This window comes from Alligator mississippiensis, chromosome 4 (genome assembly GCF_030867095.1).
Source record: "Alligator mississippiensis isolate rAllMis1 chromosome 4, rAllMis1, whole genome shotgun sequence".
Lineage (NCBI taxonomy): Eukaryota > Metazoa > Chordata > Crocodylia > Alligatoridae > Alligator > Alligator mississippiensis.
The window spans coordinates 173527555-173546346 of NC_081827.1; the positions used below are offsets into that span (position 1 = coordinate 173527555).

General features: G+C 42.6%; 1 protein-coding gene across 8 annotated transcripts in view; it reads left to right on the forward strand.

Annotated features, from left to right (window-relative positions):
- Window positions 1-18792, forward strand: part of PARD3B (par-3 family cell polarity regulator beta) — a 792385-nt gene that overhangs the window by 483667 nt on the left and 289926 nt on the right. For all 8 annotated transcript variants that reach the window (XM_059727094.1, XM_059727096.1, XM_059727095.1 and 5 more), the window contains one exon: window positions 18182-18226. In XM_059727094.1, coding sequence (XP_059583077.1) covers window positions 18182-18226 — 45 coding nt within the window. The remainder of the gene's footprint in view (window positions 1-18181; window positions 18227-18792) is intronic.

The following is an 18792-nucleotide window of genomic DNA, read 5'->3' on the forward strand; positions in this document are numbered from 1 at the left end:
TTCTTGTAGCACTGGAGAGGCATTGACAAATTTTGTATTTATTTGTCAAGCAAGGCTGCATTCCATTTGATCCTTGGGGAGTTTGCTTCTGATGATGAGCTGGACAAGATTAGGGATTGTTTGAAAGCCAAGAGCTTTCTAGGAATTTTTCTCTTAGTGTCTGACCTTTTTCTAGTATAGGCTGTAATTGTTTGATAATTCTTCTTATCAGTTAGTGTGGGATGGTAGGTGACCAGCAGAGGTGTCTTTCTGTATTATAGCAGGCTACTGCAGGGTATTTCAGTGGCTGTTTCAAAGATATGGTCTATTTCTCTTTCTAATTTCTAATTAAACCATTTCTTCCTTAGAGATAAGTGTTAAAAAGAACTCTCTAAGGAGAGATTTTATACGTGTGCGTGCGTGCGTGTGCACACACGCGCGCGCAGATCTGCTAAGAATATGCTATTGTTACATAGTCTTGGAGTGATGTTATAGCTGTGATTATCCAGGAAATATGAGAGAGGCAAGGATTTTTGTGGATGATATCTTTTATTGGACCTACTGCATGGTTGGAAGAGATTTAGACAATAGAGATGTAAATCTGTTGTTACAAAGACCCTTTTTTAGAGTAGAACCACTTACAATTATTGTTTTTTCTTTTCTACATTATTCAGGTTTGAAAATTTTGAGGATGCCTAGTCTGTTTTCTAGCTTTATCTGTTTATAACAATTAAATAATTTATTAATGATTTAATACCATGAAATAATAGGAAGCAATTGAATAGATATAGAGATCTAATAGCATTGCTTTGTCATATTCATTCTGCTGAATATTTGGATTTACTTAAATATTTGAAATTGGATATAAGAAGGTAAAACTAGATTACTCACTAATAACTAGGCGATTTGTGCTATGTTGCCTCTGGTTTCCCTCTCTATCACTGAGTCGAAGTGGGCAGGATAAGAGCTTGGGCCATTACATTTGTTTTTATGGATGCAGTGTCTGCAGTGTAACACACACACATTAAGTCATATAACCCAATGCACAGCTAAATATTACTTACATGAAGCATAGCATAGTATATGATCCCCAAAATGAGACTATATGGAGATAAAATATATTGTACTATTATTTGTAAATAAGAATGGATCCAGAGAGAGTGCAATGGTGAAGCCGCATTACCCTTTCAGATTGGACAACGTTGCTAGAGCTTCTGAGGACTTTTAAAAAGTTCCCAAAGCAAGTGATAATCCCCCCTTCCCCTCCATGCTCAAAGGCACATCCCATCCCTTTCCTTCCCCTTCCCCTTCTCCCTCCCTGTCCCCATCCTGCCATGGCTACTTTTAATTTCAGAGCTGCTTCAGCTGGACTGCATGGGGGCTGGGCTCAGCAAGAGGAGTCACAGCAGCTCCCTGCATCTACTCTTTTGGGGTACCCCACCCCATTGCTGTTGCTGCTGTGGCTGTCCCAGCTGAGCCCAGCCCCTGCACAGCCCAGCTGGAGTGGGTAGGGGTAGCTCTGAAGTTTCTCCTGCCCCCAGAATAGCAGGGAAAGCAGCAACAGCAGAAGGAGGAGGGAACAGAAGGAGAGGGGAGGGGTCATGCCTTTGAGTGCAGAAGAAAAGTCAAGGATGCTTATCTAGTTTGAGAACTTCAAAAAGTTCCCAGATGCTCCCACCTTGTGGTCTGCCCACACTGGTGGGTGGGTTTTCAAGGAGGCTGGAAGCAGGGGTGAGCCTTTATATATTCGCTTCATATAGATATTATCAGGATGCTGCTAGAATATCCTGCAGCATGCCTGGGTGATTGCTTGCTCCTCAGCTATTTTAGGATGAGTGAAAGGGCTTTCTCAAACTTTTGTTGCTGCAGTCATAGTAGCACAGTGCAGAGGGGTACCATCTTGGCAGCAGATCCCAACAACATTCTACCTGCTTTGCTGAGGAAACCAGGACAACTTCTGGAGCCTGTAGATAGCTCACATGACAGCAGCATTATCATTTAAATGGGTGTCTATATATTAATTTCTTCCTTTTACCATTCTGACTTGGTCCATCTGCTTGTATAAAAGGAGTGTCGCAGCATGGCTATTCCCCCTGACGTTCATGCCATTTATTATCTCCTCCCCTTGTACTCCAGGTGCCCAACTATTTGGTGTAACTAATGCCCCTTACCCAGATTTGCAAACAAAAGGTGGGCTCCTTCTGCTTTGCTTCCAGACACCCAGGCATGGCCAGCCAAAATCTGCCCTGGAGCAGATGGTTGCATTGATTAGATTTGGATTACTTGCCATGTTTATACCGGTGCATCATGTGTTTTACAAACTTCAGCACAGCATAATCAGAAATGCAGAAACTCAAATATGCTGTTGTGTCTTTCCACTTCACAAATAAGTGCAACACTTATCTTGAAATGTAATGGTAGATGAAAAACAGGAAGAGGAAATCAATAAGTTCTATACAAGTCATTGGAGGATGTTTTTTCCTTCCTTTAACCATGTCCCTATACATGCACATTTTCCCCTATATTAGCACAGTTGTATACAAAATAACTGCCATAATAACTCACCAAAATCCATTTACGCTTTTTTCACCCCGCCCCCCTCCTCAACTGTATTAAAAAGGTAATTTTCATTCAGGATAAATGGCAGCATGGATTTTTTTGTTGTATTGGAAGGTGAAAAATCAATGTGATTTTTTTTTTTTAAATGTGTTGTATTATTTATCTTCGACCCCCTTATTTTCTATAAATCTGTATGCACAGAAATAACTTAGGTTTTGCATAAATGTACTGTAAAAAACTACAGCCATGGGAATTGTATTCAAAACATGAAAGTGCTGCTTGTTTTAACCTGCAGCAACATGAAATTGAATCATATTAGTGTATAGCAATTTTGTTGTATATCAATTCAGGCAAAGTACTGTTTAGATTTGATATTTAAGGATGTTGGTTTTCATGTGCGATTCAACAACCGTGACCAGTATCCTAAGGTGCTGCTCAAAACCCCTCCCCAGCCCTACAGAAAACAACAGTCCACATACCTCAGTTTGCCAAGCTTGGGAGAACGGAGAGGTCTGCTACCTGATTGTAAATATGGGTGGAAAATTAGCTGTTAAAATATTATTAGGCATACTCAGAGTTCCTTAACCATGGGGCATTGATTAATAAAAACCTACCAATTTCATTTGTGTATTTAGGGATAATTATTAAATGAATATGCTAATATATAAGGTATGAAATGCTCCAAAAGAACGCAAATGGCTTTGCCATATTTGTTTCTTTGACATGGAGGAATTTTGTCAGTCACAGATCATAGCCTTTAAAAGCCTAGCAAAACTATGGGAAGGTAATATGATAGAGAAGGATATAAGAAGGATATATGCAGGAGGTACACGGTCCCACTAGGGGGAATGCCTTACTGGACCTGGTATTGGCAACGGGGGATGACATGGTAGGAGACCTACAGATCTGTGGTCACCTGGGGGACAGTGATCACCAAATAATAGAATTCACCATAAGACGTCGAGTGGGTAAGGTAACTCGTAGGGTGAAAGTGCTAGACTTTAGGAAAGCTGACTTCAGTGAACTCAGGCGTTTAGTCAAGGACACACTGCAGAGTAAGAGTTTTGAAGAGATGGGAGCCCAGGAAGGGTGGCTGTGCCTTAAGGAAATGATCCTTCGGGCACAGAGGGAGACGATCCCAATGCGGGGAAAAAGGGGGCAAGGGGCCAAGAGGCTTCCTTGGCTGACCAGAGAAATCCAGAGCAGCCTACAGGCTAAAAGGGGGGCATATAAAAAGTGGAAATGGGGAGAGATTACTAAAGAGGAGTATACCTCCTCTGCTTGTGCTTGTAGGGAGGCAGTTAGACAGGCCAAAGCTACCATGGAGCTGAGGATGGCATCCCAAGTTAAGGATAACAAAAAATTGTTCTTTAGATCTATAGGGAGTAAAAGGAAGGCCCAGGGTGGAATAGGACCTCTACTAAATGGTCATAAGCAATTGGTGACGGACAGTGGGGACAAGGCTGAACTCCTCAATGAGTTATTTGCCTTGGTGTTCCTAAGCAAGGGGCAAGACAAGGCTCTCACTGGGATTGCAGAGAGGCAACAGCAGGGCGCCAGACTACTATGTGTAGACCCTGAGATGGTGCAGAGTCACTTGGAGGAACTGGATGCATTTAAGTCGGCAGGCCCAGATGAGCTCCATCCGAGGGTACTGAAGGCACTGGCTGACGTCATTGCAGAGTCACTGGCGGGAGTATTTGAACACTCGTGGCGCACGGGCCAGGTCCCGGAGGACTGGAAAAGGGCCAACGTGGTCCCCGTTTTCAAGAAGGGGAGGAAGGAGGACCCAGGCAACTATAGGCCAGTCAGTCTCACCTCCATCCTAGGCAAAGTCTTTGAAAAAATTATCAAGGCTCACATTTGCAAGAGCCCGGCAGGAAAAATTATGCTGAGGGGAAGCCAGCATGGGGTCGTAGCAGGTAGATCATGCCTGACTAATCTAGTCTCTTTTTATGACCAGATTACAAAACACCTGGACGCAGAAGTAGGGGTTGATGTCATTTACTTAGACTTAAGGAAGGCCTTCGACACGGTATCCCACCCCATACTGGTGAACAAGTTAAGAGGCTGTGACTTGGATGACTACATTGTCCAGTGGGTGGTGAATTGTCTAGAGGGTCATACCCAGAGAGTCGTAGTGGATGGGTCGGTATTGACCTGGAAGGGTGTGAGCAGTGTGGTCCCGCAGGGTTCGGTCCTTGGACCTATACTCTTTAATGTCTTCATCAGCGACTTGGACGAGGGAGTGAAGTGTACTCTGTCCAAGTTTGTGGATGACACAAAACTGTGGGGAGAAGTGGACACACCGGAGGACAGGGAACAACTACAAGCAGACCTGGACAGGTTGGACATATGGGCAGAAAACAACAGAATGCAGTTCAACAAGGAGAAATGCAAAGTGCTGCACCTAGGGAGGAAAAATGTCCAGCACACCTACTGCCTAGGAAATTACCTGCTGGGTGTCACAGAAGTGGAAAGGGATCTTGGAGTCCTAGTGGACTCCAAGATGAACATGAGTCGTCAGTGTGATGAAGTCATCAGAAAAGCTAATGGCACTTTATCGTGCATCAGCAGATGCATGACGAACAGAACCAAGGAGGTGATACTTCCCCTCTATCGGGCGCTGGTCAAACCGCAGTTGGAGTACTGCATGCAATTTTGGGCGCCGCTCTTCAGGAGGGATGCGGATAACCTGGAGAGGTTCCAGAGAAGGGCCACTCATATGGTTAAGGGCTTGCAGGCCAAGCCCTATGAGGAGAGACTAGGGCACCTGGACCTCTTCAGCCTCCACAAGAGAAGGTTGAGAGGCGACCTTGTGGCTGCCTATAAGTTCATCATGGGGGCACAGAAGGGAATTGGTGAGGCTTTACTCACCAAGGCGCCCCTGGGGGTTAAAAGAAATAATGGCCATAAGCTAGCAGAGAGCAGATTTAGACTGGACATTAGGAAGAACTTCTTCACAGTTAGAGTAGCCAAGGTCTGGAACAGGCTCCCAAGGGAGGTGGTGCTCTCCCCTACCCTGGGGGTCTTCAAGAGGAGGTTGGATAGGCATCTAGCTGGGGTCATCTAAACCCAGCACTCTTTCCTGCCTAGGCAGGAGGTCGGACTCGATGATCTATTGAGGTCCCTTCCGACCCTAACATCTATGAATCTATAAGAAGTGGAATGATCATGCTCTTTATCTCCTACTTATTGCTGTGCCTGATTCCTGTGACAGAGACCTGAGGAAGAATGTCTTGCATTCAAAAGCTTGTTTAACTTTATCCAAACTACATAGTTGGTCCAGTAAAAGATATCACCCTAAGAAATCCTTGCTACCGGCATCAAGAGGAGGGGCATAATAGTACTTTGCCGTATCATCTGTTGGATGGAAATAATTATTTTCAAATAAAAATAGCGTTTCCTCTCTGCTAAAACAGTTTTACACAAAATTATAATATACATGCAGTTGGCTTGGGGATGAAGTGTCAACAGATACCTTAAATTTCATCTAATTCACATCATGGGGTGCCTATACACGTGTTTCAAGGGTGCTCTGATTAAGCAGACTTGATTAATTGATTCTGCTGGGGTGTGGCAATTGCCAAACTCCAGCAGCCTCCTGCATCTCATGTATCTGTGTCCCTGTGCTTAAAAGTGGTGACAGGGGAGATTGAACTAAAGCATCAAACAAGCTTTAGTTCAAGTGCCCCTGCTACCATTTTTAAGCGCAGGGATGTTGATACAAATGTGGCTGTGCTTTAATTAGAGTGGCTGTTAAAGTGCCACCTCCTCCCCGACCCCCAGAGCTCATGTAAAAGTGCCCATGAGTAACTTTTTTCTAGTTAAATCTGAAGTTTCTGAGAGTAGACTGTAGGGTAAATTATTTTAAATGAATGATTCAGTGTTACCAAAACCCAGGAAAACATTAAATTCATATAAGGGATCATCTAACACACACAGAAAAATAAATCTAGCCTTATAGAACAATGGAGATACTCAAATTAAACTATTGAACTGTTTGAAAAAAATGTTTGTGTATTGATATTGTGAAGAAGCAACTGCTGTTAATGAAGTTTAAATTTCTCATCAGTTTTAAGATCATTCCATTTTAAGCTGCTTTGCCTACCAAAATGCTTCCAACCTATGAATGACAGATTTGATTATGAACTTCAGGATTAAAGATGGGAGTTTAGAAGAAGTGATAATAACATTCTGTAGATGCTTAGGGGAGTTAGATTAGTATTAATGTTGTATTGTGTTTTACTAGAACAGAGGTTAGAGAGAATTTGAAAAGACAACAAAAGTGTACAATAAGTGGTGATGGCCTCAATTAACTGTGTAACCTTTGACAAAAGGAGGGATCATGTGCCCCTGAAAGAGGAGGAGAAATCTGGTGATGATGGTGAAATGGTAAAATAAGCGGTGTTCTGTGAAGTGAAGGGTTTTCATTTAAAAACAGAAGTGTCATCTTTGCAAATTGGACAGTACTGATTATATTGTTAGTTCTTAAATAATAAGGCATAGCTATAGCTGGTGAAAATGGAAGATGTATGGGATGTATTTCATTGAAAATGTCAAGAAAACACTTCAAACTTGACTGAATTCAATTGTCAAATATTATGGGTTTCTGGGTATTTTTTTGTTTTGTTTAAAAGAAAAACCTAAAAAAGACTAGTTTAGAGTAGAAAAGTACAGGTTGGAAGAAAAGAATCATAGAGCCCTTTCAGACCAGAAATGGGCTGAGTTGAGTATTGAATTATTGAAGCACCTAAAGGTGCCACTTCGGAACAAGTTGACTTTTTCTGCTACATAGGCTTCTTACAGACATTTAAAAAATGTTCCTTACCAGAAGAAGGAGTGCATTCAACCTGGCTCTTCAGCATCTGTATAGATTGGGCACTGAAGCGAGGCTTTATGGTGCTTTTATCTAATAGCCAATTCAATCAGCTATTAGATAAAGGCACCAAAAAAGCCCCAGTAAAGCTCCCAATCTATATTGGCGTTGGGTGAGCTGGGTCCAACTACTCTTCTGGGCATGTGCTGGGCTTGGCACAGGAGCATGCCAAGTTTAAAGTAAAGCACCAATATTTTTTTTTAAATGTCTGTAAGAGCCATAAAGTCCATAAGCTATCCTGGGTCTTTGTTTAATCATCTCATTTAGTGCTGATGCTGAGAGGTGCTGAGCATCTGTAATTCCCAGTACAGTGAACAGGAGTTAACTTGGGTTCAGCATCTCTCAAGATTAGTTTCACTATGACCAGAAGGAGAGAGGATAGTTTATGGCTGTAAGGTTATATACAGACATCTTCTCTGGAGCAGGATCAGCTGTGCCAAGATGTGCCCCAGCACAGCTGATCTGCTTCAGTGACATCTACAGATGTTGCTGGGGTGGTTATCCTGCAAAGTTGGGCCCCTGCCACTCCCAGGGGTTCAGAGTCATGATTCTGCAGGATAATGGCCCTGGCTGATGTGTGCTGACTCAGTGCATACCTCTGCAAGCAGGGGAGCCCTGGGTTCCCCAACCCATAGACATGCACCCCAGGAATTGCACTCCCAAGTCAGGGTGCAGCAGTGTGATACACACACCCTGGGATTGCCTTCGCAGAAGAATTCCCAAGACTCACACCTTCAAGCACACCTTCCTCACATTTGCAGACATGTACCCCAGGAATTCCCCTGCAGGGAATTCTATCCTCTCTCCTTCTGGTCATAGTGAAACTAATCTTGAGAGATGCTGAACCCAAGTTAACTCCTGTTCACTGTACTGGGAATTACAGATGCTCAGCACCTCTCAGCATCAGCACTAAATGAGATGATTCCCCTGCAGGGGATTCCTGGGGTAAACAAGATTGGGCCCTTGAAGCCCCAGAAGGCTGCCCTTATTCTCCTACCATAAGCAAACCGACATTGACCACAACAAATGCAGCACAAACTATTACTAGGTATGATTGTGCTGTCAAATTTGGGCATCTGTGGTGTGACAAAGGGCTATGGCATTTGTTTGCTTGGATTTTGTGCAGCCAAAAAACATAGGCAGTGTCTATTTGCAGCCTAACTTTGTAGACCTGGCAATTGTTTGCCTTAAGGGCTTTAATATAAGCAGGAAAGAAGTGGTATGAAGCATGACAGGTTAAGGAAATGTTCTTAAAGTTTTGAACTTATATCTTACAACATAATTGTAAATGACACCTTCCGTACTAGGGAGGATGAAAGCCCATGGCATTTATACAGTCTAGCAAGAGCTGGCAGAGAAAAAGTATTATAACCAGTGAAATATTCAAAGGGATGTTTATGAGCCAGAATCTGATACAAGCCCGGTGACTAATTTACACCCATATCTAGATGAGGAAACACTTCACCAGAAAATAAAAGCTGCAAGAGAGTTATGTCATTGGCACTCTCACTGACTAAAATTAATTGATGGTGCTATGCCTTTATTATGCTGAAAGGGCTGTGTAAGGATAACATCCATCTGGAAAGCCAGTGACCAATTTGTTGCCTTATTTTACTGTTATATGTTTATATCAGAGAAAGTAATGTATTTAGATTCTAAAAAGCAAGTTAGCAGTGTTTGTGTATGTTGTTTGTGAACAAGGCTCTTATTAATAAATATTCCTGTTGTTTGAAGTTTTATGACAGACATTCTATAAGTAGAGACCTACCGAAATTGCAATTGCTCGATTTTTGCAAAAATTGCGAATCCGAGGAGACCCCATGGAAAATGGTTGGTTCTGCGATTTTGGGCTCACTAAAAAAAAAAAAAAAAAAAAAAAATACTGGCAGGAAGAGAAAGGGGTGGGAAGCCCTACAGTCTTGAAGCATGGGGGGAAGGGAAGGGGAGGGGAGAGGGTGGAGGGGAGGAGGGCAGAGGTGTGGTGGGGGAGGAGAGGGGAGCACAGCTGCCCCCAGCAGGAGGCAGGGATGCTGTACGTGCAGCTGCATCAGGGTCCCGGCTTGGCTGTGACAGGCAGCTGGGAGGCAGCACTGGGGTCCGTGGAGCCTCAGTTCAGGTCTTTGCCAGCACTGGGTACATGAATGCAATAAGCCATGCCAGGACTCTGTGGACCTGATGCAGTGTCCTGGCTGCCTGCAACAGCTGGCTCAGGACCTGGGTGCAACCACTTATGTAGTATCCCTGCTTGGGGGGGATCCCAGAACTGTGGTTTAATTACCCTGATTAAGCCAGAGGAAGCCATTAATCCATGCTTAATAATGTGGGGAGGGACAGGACTGCCCAGGCCCATTGGGCAATTAGAGGTATAGCGGCGTGGGGCCCACTGCACTCAGCCTGTAAAACTAGCAGCCAGATCTGAGATCTGCCTACAAAATCAGCCAGCCACCTCCTCGAGTTGGGTAGACCCCTACCTGTAAGCAGAGAATGCTGTTTGTGGAATTTGTTTTTATGTCTTTATTGTTTTAAGTTTATAAGTTGTGTTTTTTCTCATACCTTGTATTTTTAATCATTGTTTGGTTTCCTTTCTCAGAAGTGTAAAATTGCTTATCAAAAGCATATGTAATGTGGTTTGTTAGGAAGAACAGTTCTGTAAGTTTCACACATTTAAAATTTTTTTTCAATAAATATTGGTCAGCCATTTGAATAAACGAGCAGTGTAATGTAACGCAGTAGGATCCTCACTCAAAACTAGAGCAACTTGACTTCTCTTTTTGGTACAAAACAGGATTATGTTAATTTGGGGGGAAAAATAGTTTATATGATACTGAAACTGATGTCCCCAAAAGGAGGCAAATTTGTTAGTACTGGCAGATGCATTAACTTTGGATTTTTAAATAACTGCCAGGAACTAATTTATTGGATTTTAAAAGAAACTGGAATAACATCCAGTAATGCAAAATTCCTCTGACCATATTTAAAAATAATTAAGTTGATATAAAATATGCAACTTGGTTGTCTTGAATATGTCATAGGGACGGCAATCAACGATTAAGTGGAAGTATGTAGACAAATATTTTTACCATTATGACTATTTCTGTTGATATTGACCATTACATCATATTCCAGAATGTTGCTTTACTTCAAACATTTCAGCATAAAATATTGGAAATTTTAACATATTTGCATATTTGTGTCCTAGAATCCCCCCCTCCCAACCCTCTTGGCTTTAAGTCAGCTTTGTGAAAAGAGTAATGCTAGTTGTTATTTGGTAAGCTTTGTTTGTGTTAGTAATATGCCATCTTCTATAATCAAAGCATGATCAAGGTCTTGCTAACTCCCTAGGGCTGCACATTTTTATGAAGTGGTTGTACTTGTTAATAGTCACTTACATTTCAGTGAGTAGTTCAGAGGACGGGCAACAAACAAATGCCTGGCTTCCCAAGTAAAAACACAGCTCTGGAGATATGCATGTAATTTTCAACAGTATAGTAACCGTTATGTAAACATTTATTACATTATGAGGTTTTATCCTCCATAGTTTGAAGCGTTTTCTTTCTGTCTTTCTTTCTCAGTGATTCTCAACCAGAATGCTTCCACACACTGGGGTACTACTACAAGATCCTTTTAAGGGTGCTGTACAATACTAGTGCTGTTAGGTGTACAATCTAGAAATTTCAAATTTCAGAAGTGTCAAAAACATTCTGACCTATTGTGATCTTTCTGAGTTCTTTGCAGAAAAAAATACTCTGTTTTCCCATAATCAGAAAAAAGTGAAATCTAAGGCTGCCTGTACGCATGCAGGGAGGCTGCTCCAACGTGCTGTAATTAATTGAGTCTGCTGGAGCATGGTAATTACCATGTTCCAGCAGACTCCAGCATCACGTGTATCAGCATCCCTGTGTTTAAAAATGGCAGTGGGGGTGCTTTAACTAAAGCTTGTCTAGCTAACTAAAGCTCTCAGAGCTGCTCTAACTAAAGTGCCCCCCCCCCCCCCCCGCGCACATGTATTCGTGTATAAATACCCTAAGATCTGGCATTTTCTGTGGGGTGCCTGTAGTGTAAAAAGATTGAGAAACAGTGATATGTTTGTTTGATATTTATATAGCACCTTCTGTGCAGTTTACTTATATGCATACTTGATCAGTGCCTAATTTGCTTAACTGCATAAGAGAATGGGAGCCCCAATTTTTCGCCTATTGCTTGTATTATGACAAACTTCAGTTTGTACAGAGAAGGGCAATAAAGATAACTAGTGGTATGGAGGGGCTTGCATATGAGAAGAGACTAAAGAAGCTAGGCCTATTCAGTTTAGAAAAGAGATGTTTGAGGGGGGACGTGATAAGAGTTTACAAAATACTAATTGGTGAAGAGAACTAAATAGGAATTTATTATTTACTGTTTCTCACAATACAAGAAGTACAGGTCAGAAAATGAAACTAGTAGGTAGTAAGTATAAAACTAACAAAAGGAAGTTATTTTTCACAGCATGTAATTATAGTGTGGAACTGGTTGCCACTAGATGTTGTGGAAACTGACAGTTTAGCCAGATTCAAAACGAGATTGGACAGGTTCTTGGAGGGAAGATGTATCAGTAGCTATTGAGCATGGTAGTTAGGGGTACAGCCTCTGAATCAAAACTTCCTAGACCCTAAATACGGGAGGCTGCAAGTGAGAGAGGACCAGTGGCAAAAAAAACCCTGATCATACTGGCTCGGGACAGACATTCAAAAAGCCTGAGCATGAATTGATAGATACAGTCTTTGCAGGTTAGTCTAACCTTCAGAGAGTGAACCATTTTGCAAGTGGATAGATGTTCGGCACATGCCTGCAGTGGCTCAAGCCAGAAGCCCAGGGGTGCTAGAGCAGCCCTCCCTTCCACAGGGAAGCTGAGCTGAGGAGGGAGGCCAGGGACAGTCCCCGGCAGGCCCGCTCCAGCGGCTCCCTGGCAGCTGGGAGCAATCCGGGCACACAGGGCTGCCCGGCCCCAGAGGAGAACTCTTCCCCTTCCCATGGGGCTAGGAGGGGGGCCCTGCTCGATGCTAGGGAGGCTCTTCTTCCTCCTGTTTCCCACCCCCATGGTAGGGTGGGGAGGGGGGGTCTGTGAGGCTGCCTGGCCCCAGAAGGGGACTCTTCCCCCTGCTTCTCCCCCATCACTGCAGGGTCAGGATGAGGGGCTCTGTGGGATGCTGTCCAGCCCCAGAGGGGGACTATTCTCCCTACTCCCCACCCCCAGGGCAGGGGGAAGCTGTGTTCCATGCTGGGGGGAACTCTGCGAGAGCTGGAGCTGCAGGCTTCAGGCTCAGGAAGCAGAGCCCCAGGGATAGGGCAGGCTTCACTCCCTCCCCACGCAGCATTGGCCGGAGCCATGTCTGCACTGGGCAAGAGCACCCTGACCTCCCTGCCTCCTGCTGCTGCTGCGAGGCAGCGGGGACTGCATGCCATAGGAGGAGAACCTTACATGGGGGTCCCTACATCCCCACCCTCCCTTACACCCCATGCATCCATACCGTGCCCAACTGAGCTCTGTGCTCCTGCTGCCACTTGGGGGAGGGGGGGGAAGGGAAGAGTTCTCCCCAGCAATGGAATAGAGCCTCCCTCTTCCCCCCACCCCTGCTCTGGGGCCAGGCAGCATCACATGGAGCGCCCCCCTTCCCACAGGAGCAGGAAGGGAGGAAGGGGAGAAGGAACAAGAGTGTCCCCCCCTCCCCCTCCTGAGCACAGAACAGAACGCCCCTCCCAACTCTGCGGGACAACCTACCCAGCATGGCCCCGTTAAGAAGAATTAACCCCCCCGTCCACTTTGCCTTAACGGGGCCATGCCAGCTGGTGTGTCTGCTAGGCCCAGTCCCTGCTCTAGCTAGAGAGCAGAGGGGCAGGGGCAGCCCTGCTGTGGAGCAGAGAGCCCTGCCCAGCCCAGAGAACATGCCCGGATGCTGAGGGAGTCTGGTTTATCTTAAACCAGCAAGGGGTGTAAGAAAGACATTGCATAAACCAGTTTGAGCCACATCAGTTAAGTCTGATACTACATTCAACAAGGTTAATCTCAAACTGGTTTCAGTGATTTTCAAACTGGTTTATGTGCACTGAATGTCTGTTCTGTTACAGGTTTAAACCAGTTTCTAATCACTTAACTGGTTTATGTGTAGTGTCTGTCCCTAGCCACCCTCATTCTCCCTTTCAGCATCCATTCTCTTTCACTGAGAGAGAGGATACTGAGCAAGATGGACCTGTGGTCTGACCTAGTAAATGGCAGTTCTCATGTTCTCAGTTTTCTCTATATCAGCTAAGTATATAGCATCTTTCACTCTCACTGTCTACTCAGTAACCTAATAGTATTCCAGTTAACTGCATAGAAACAATCAAGGGAAAGCAACTGTCAAAGGGATGCTGTTAGAAGTCTTAAAATTGATGGGAGCTAGTCAGCTTCATGGCTGGTGTTAGAAGCCTCAAAAGTGAGGGTTGCTAATCACTTTTGGCCTTCTCCGACTGCCGCCCTGACAGTGCTGTGTTGAATAAGTGCATAGTTGTTCTTCAGTCTTGAGGTTATACACTTCAACAGCATACACTGTACTGCTTTGTGCAACTCACTTCTGGTTGATTGTTTGTTACTGGCCCCTGAAATAGATATTACATCCTACTGCCTACATTAAAATATATTTTATAGTATTTCCATTAGAGAAAGTTACATTTGAGGTTTTGTACTATAAATTTTTTATATATTCCTGTCTGGCTCAAAACGTTCTCAAGCATTTTCCCCTCAGCCTGAAATGTTCCTTGGCTGTTTGCATCATGATAATTTCAGAGGTGTTTATTGTGAATGCTTCAGCAAAAATAATTCATCCATGTTTTTACTTAGTACTGATTCTAGAAAAAATAGTATGTTCGCATGCTTAAAAATATCTGTTCAGAAAAGCACCTGAATTAAACTGACAGTCTTTGAACTGAAAAAAAATTGATCTTCCATATAGTTAGTCCTTATTGATGAAAATCTTACAGCTTTTTGTTTAAAAAGAAAATAAAAGTATTGGGAAAAGATTTTATTTGTCATGGCTGTATAGTACTCAAAAAGCCATTAATATAGTTTAGTATTACTTAAGTACACAGCTTTTTATGAACTTCATTAAAAAATGTTGCATTTGATCCACTTTCAACTTTAAAGTACACAGAGTAATGTGTAGGAGAAACAATGTATGCCATCTGTTTTTGTTTTTCCTTAAAAAATGGAAACTACGTCCAAAAATTTAGTTATGAATTGAGAGTGTGATTTTTTTTTTTTTCCCAAACAATTTATGATATGTTGCTGTTCATTCCAATTTTAATAGGACCTGGAAATCCAGATCCATTTGGTTACTACAAATTACAGTCTCCAATGTAAAAACACAAGAAACAGATTATCTCTTTCCTATATAAAGCTTACGTTTGTCAAAGATTTATGGGTATTACAGAGATTTGCCGTATGAGAGAGGGAGGGCGTAAAATATCAGTTCAAACTTGAGTATGAACCTTCCATGTGATTGTCTGACTATTACATATCTGTAAGGTTGTTGAGTCACCATTGCTGCCTGAGAACCTGAACTTTTGCATTTACTGTTTTTGTGAGTTTAAAATCATAGGCTGCTTACAGACATTTAAAAAAAGCAAACAGCACTTTAATCTCCGCACACCCCTGTGCAGAGCCCAGTGCATGCCCAGAAGAGACATCACATTAGTTGGACCCAGCTCACCCAACCTCTATATAGATCGGGCGCTTTAGTGGGGCTTTTTTGGCATTTTTATCTAAAAGTGAATTAAATCAGCTTTTAGGTAAAAGTGCCATAAAGCCCGCTGAAGCACTCATTGTATACAGACACTGCAGAACTGGGTCAAAGTAACACTCTGCTGTTTCCAGTAAAGGGCTTTTTTTCTCCCCCCACATTTGTCAGGAGTCATAATGCTAATTGTGTATTCTTGTAAGATTTTCATTTTAAAAACATTTTATTCTTCTTCTTTCCCTCCAGTATTAAATCTTATTTTTGTCTGAAACCAGTATGGAAAGTCTGTTTTAGTTAGATGGATTTTTATCCCTTTTAATAATTTACAATTCTGTCTCAGGCAAACCCAGTCATCAACATTTTTAAAAAAATGCTATGAACCTCAATATTTTTTATATCTCCTATGTACTGTAATACAACCTGCTTCAAGTAATTACCATATATTATAGCGGTTGCTATTAGTGACTGCTATAATTAAGGTTGCAAATCAGTTTCCATTATAATCCCTTGTTTTCACACAATCATAACTTGTCAAAACATTAACCTTTGGGACTGAAGTTTTCCATGCTTGGTTTCTGCTTAAAGGTAAATGTTTTGGGGAGGAGGTTGTTTGAATGATCATACAGCAAACCTTGGTCGAGTGTTTTTTGAGTTTGGTGACCTGTTTGACTACATGCTGAAATCTCTATTTTCATCACTTCCAGGGACCATGTGCTATGCAGCCATAGAGCCCTGAGCTCCCTTGAGTTTTGTTGCAACTTTTGCAAGTGGTTGGCCTTTAAAAGTGTTTCCTCTTGCACAGTAATCTACAAATGTTACATAGTCATGATTCATAAGCCTCTCTCCTTGTAAAGAAGAGTAAATCAAAATTATTGACTGATGAGGAAATTGGTACGTAGAGTGGTTGTGGAAAGCTGGGGCCACAATGGTGTAGTGACTTTATCTTTGATTTTGGTCTTTTCTTTGGACTAAGATGCCTTACAAGTCTGTTCTTCTGTTTCCTCACCTATAAAACTTGGATACTTGCCCACCTTTTAGAGTCTATTCAAAATATAAACATCGAGTGAGATCTAAAGACTACATGTACTATATTGTAACTCAGGATTGTCCAATTGGCCACCCATGAGCTACATTGGGTCTGTGAGGTGTTAAGGTATGGCCCACTGGCACCCACCTGCCTGCCACTTCTGCCTCTGGTTCTGCTGCTGGGACAGCCAGGATCTCTGCGGCACAGCCAGAGGTGGAGAGCTTATGTTCCCAGCACAGCAGCAGCAGGACTTTGTGCTGTCCACATAGTGACAACAGGAGGAGGGGAGGCTCACACTGCCTGCATGGCATCACGCAATGGGGGAAGAAGTGGGCTTATGGTAGTTGTGCAGTAGCAAGAGTTGCGATGCCTGTGCAGTGGGGGATGGGATAGCACTGCATGCAAGGTGTCAGGACATGGCCTTAAAGCCAGGGCCTTGGCTTGTCTAATGTGGCAGCTCACCCTGTCTGCCACCTCCCCAGTGGAAGACTGGAGCAGACATAACTAACAAGAATCCCCCACTTGGGCCTAGGCACATACCCACCACCTGCTGCCAGAGTGGCCAGCCAAGGTCAGCTGACCTTCTTGACCCAGAAGGGCAAGTGTCTGTACAACAAGGCTCAACCTAGACTGCTGCACCCCTTGGCTCGTGCTGCTCCTGACCCCTGGATACCCAACCTGGCTCTGGCCTGTCCTCCTAGATGCCTGACCCAGCTAGCCCTTCAACCTTGTGTTCAGCTTGACCCTCTGGATCCCCAACTCAGTTCCTGGATCTTCTGGCTTCTCCTGACCATGAGGTGACCCCCAGACCAGGCCACCCACGTTCCAGCATGTCACATGGTAGAAGTCTGAAGGAGCCTGCGTGGTATGTGGCTTCTAGCTTCTCGGAAGTTGGAAAGCCCTATTGTGACTTACTGTACAGGGGTTGTTATCGCATGTCAGTATTTATCCCACATTTATCTGAGAGTCCACATTCTTCCCATGTAAAAAGTTAGTTGTGTATTGCTATGATGCTGCATTGGTGGTTAAATAGGGACTTTTTAATAGTGACTCTTCCAAGGAAGATTGTGATCCAAATTCCTGTTTGTAATGTATTTTGTATGACATGACAATTTATTTTGCTATAAAGAAAGCCTGCATTTTAAACCATAAGCACAAGTGTATGCCTGGGCCAGCAGGGTGAAGCATAAGCTCTCAACCTTAACACTCATTTCCTGTGCTTGTTTATCATTCTTAACATTATATTAGCACTAGGGGTTTTTTGCATAAAATTCATTTTAAGAAATGGTGATTGGTTCTTCAATACAGCCCTCTAGAACAGGGTTTTAATTAGTTTCTTGAGATATATGTGATAATAAACTGAAATATAGTTATTAAGAAAAATTGCAATTTTTTGTTTCATTTAGAAACAGGTCTTCACTAGTCTGTATAAACTCTGTTATGTATGTAGGTATCTATTCTTGGCGAGATATGGTTAATATAATGCACAGGTGGGAACTGCGTATTTAAAAAGTCATAACCTAGGAAAGGACAGCTTTTGCAAAATGATCTTTTGAAGAAGACTTTCTCTCTGCATGGTCCTTTGACTTCGTTGGTACTTTCTTCAGATGTGAGGGTTCCCACATCTGGATTCTTTCTGAGGATTGAAGTCTTTCATCTGAAAATATTACAGCTCTCAGAAGTCCTATAATTTGTCTGACAAGATGTTTTATTTACGTGTGCCACTGCTTTACTGACAAGTTAATTTTGAATGTGTGAGTGCTAACGACTTGATCCAGAATCCACTGAAACCAGTAATAACCCATCCATTCTTTAGATCAGGTGCTTTGTTTTGAGGTATCCCAGGTAGAGGAAGGTTTCATGAAAAGGCATTCACCATTACGTGGTAAAGAGTTGATATACATGTCTAAAATGATTTGACATTTTTTCAAAGCTTGATAGATTTAAATTAATTCCTGTTCTTTGTCTCTGTTTTTCCCCCTCCAGTGGCAGATGAAAGCAAAGTTAGTTCACTGGGTGGACAGAAATTAGGTAAGAAATTATTTTATCTTTATGCCTCCTCCCTTCCTCAGGCCCTGAAAAAAATAAAAACAACCTATGTATGAGCAGCAGTTGGACTGAGCTTGCAGACTGTGGTGCCTAAAAGACTTGCAAATTAATGTATGATATTACTCCATCTTCTACAATGATAAATTAGGGCTTACTTATTGCTTGGCAGAGTATGTAGCTGAATCATTTGCTGGAAAAGCAGTAACTGTTTCTTTAAAGATATAACTGTTTAAAGATGAACAGAATGATAGTTGAAATAAGTAAAGAACAAGGTCTGTAACATTTTCTTGTGTCAATGCAGACACTTAAACCATATACATTTTGAACAATATAAATGTTTTATTCTCTTTCTTTTCCTGAAAGACTGAATGCTCCATTTTCACAATCAAAAATATGAAAAACAGAAGACAGACCAAACCTTTGACTTTCTTTTCTTCCTGTTTATTCATCTGCAGAAGTTATAGTCTTCTAGTATGGCCATAGTTTTCTTAACTAGTTTTCTATTCCTAACCAATGAAGGTTTTCATTCAATGATATTACCTTGAGGT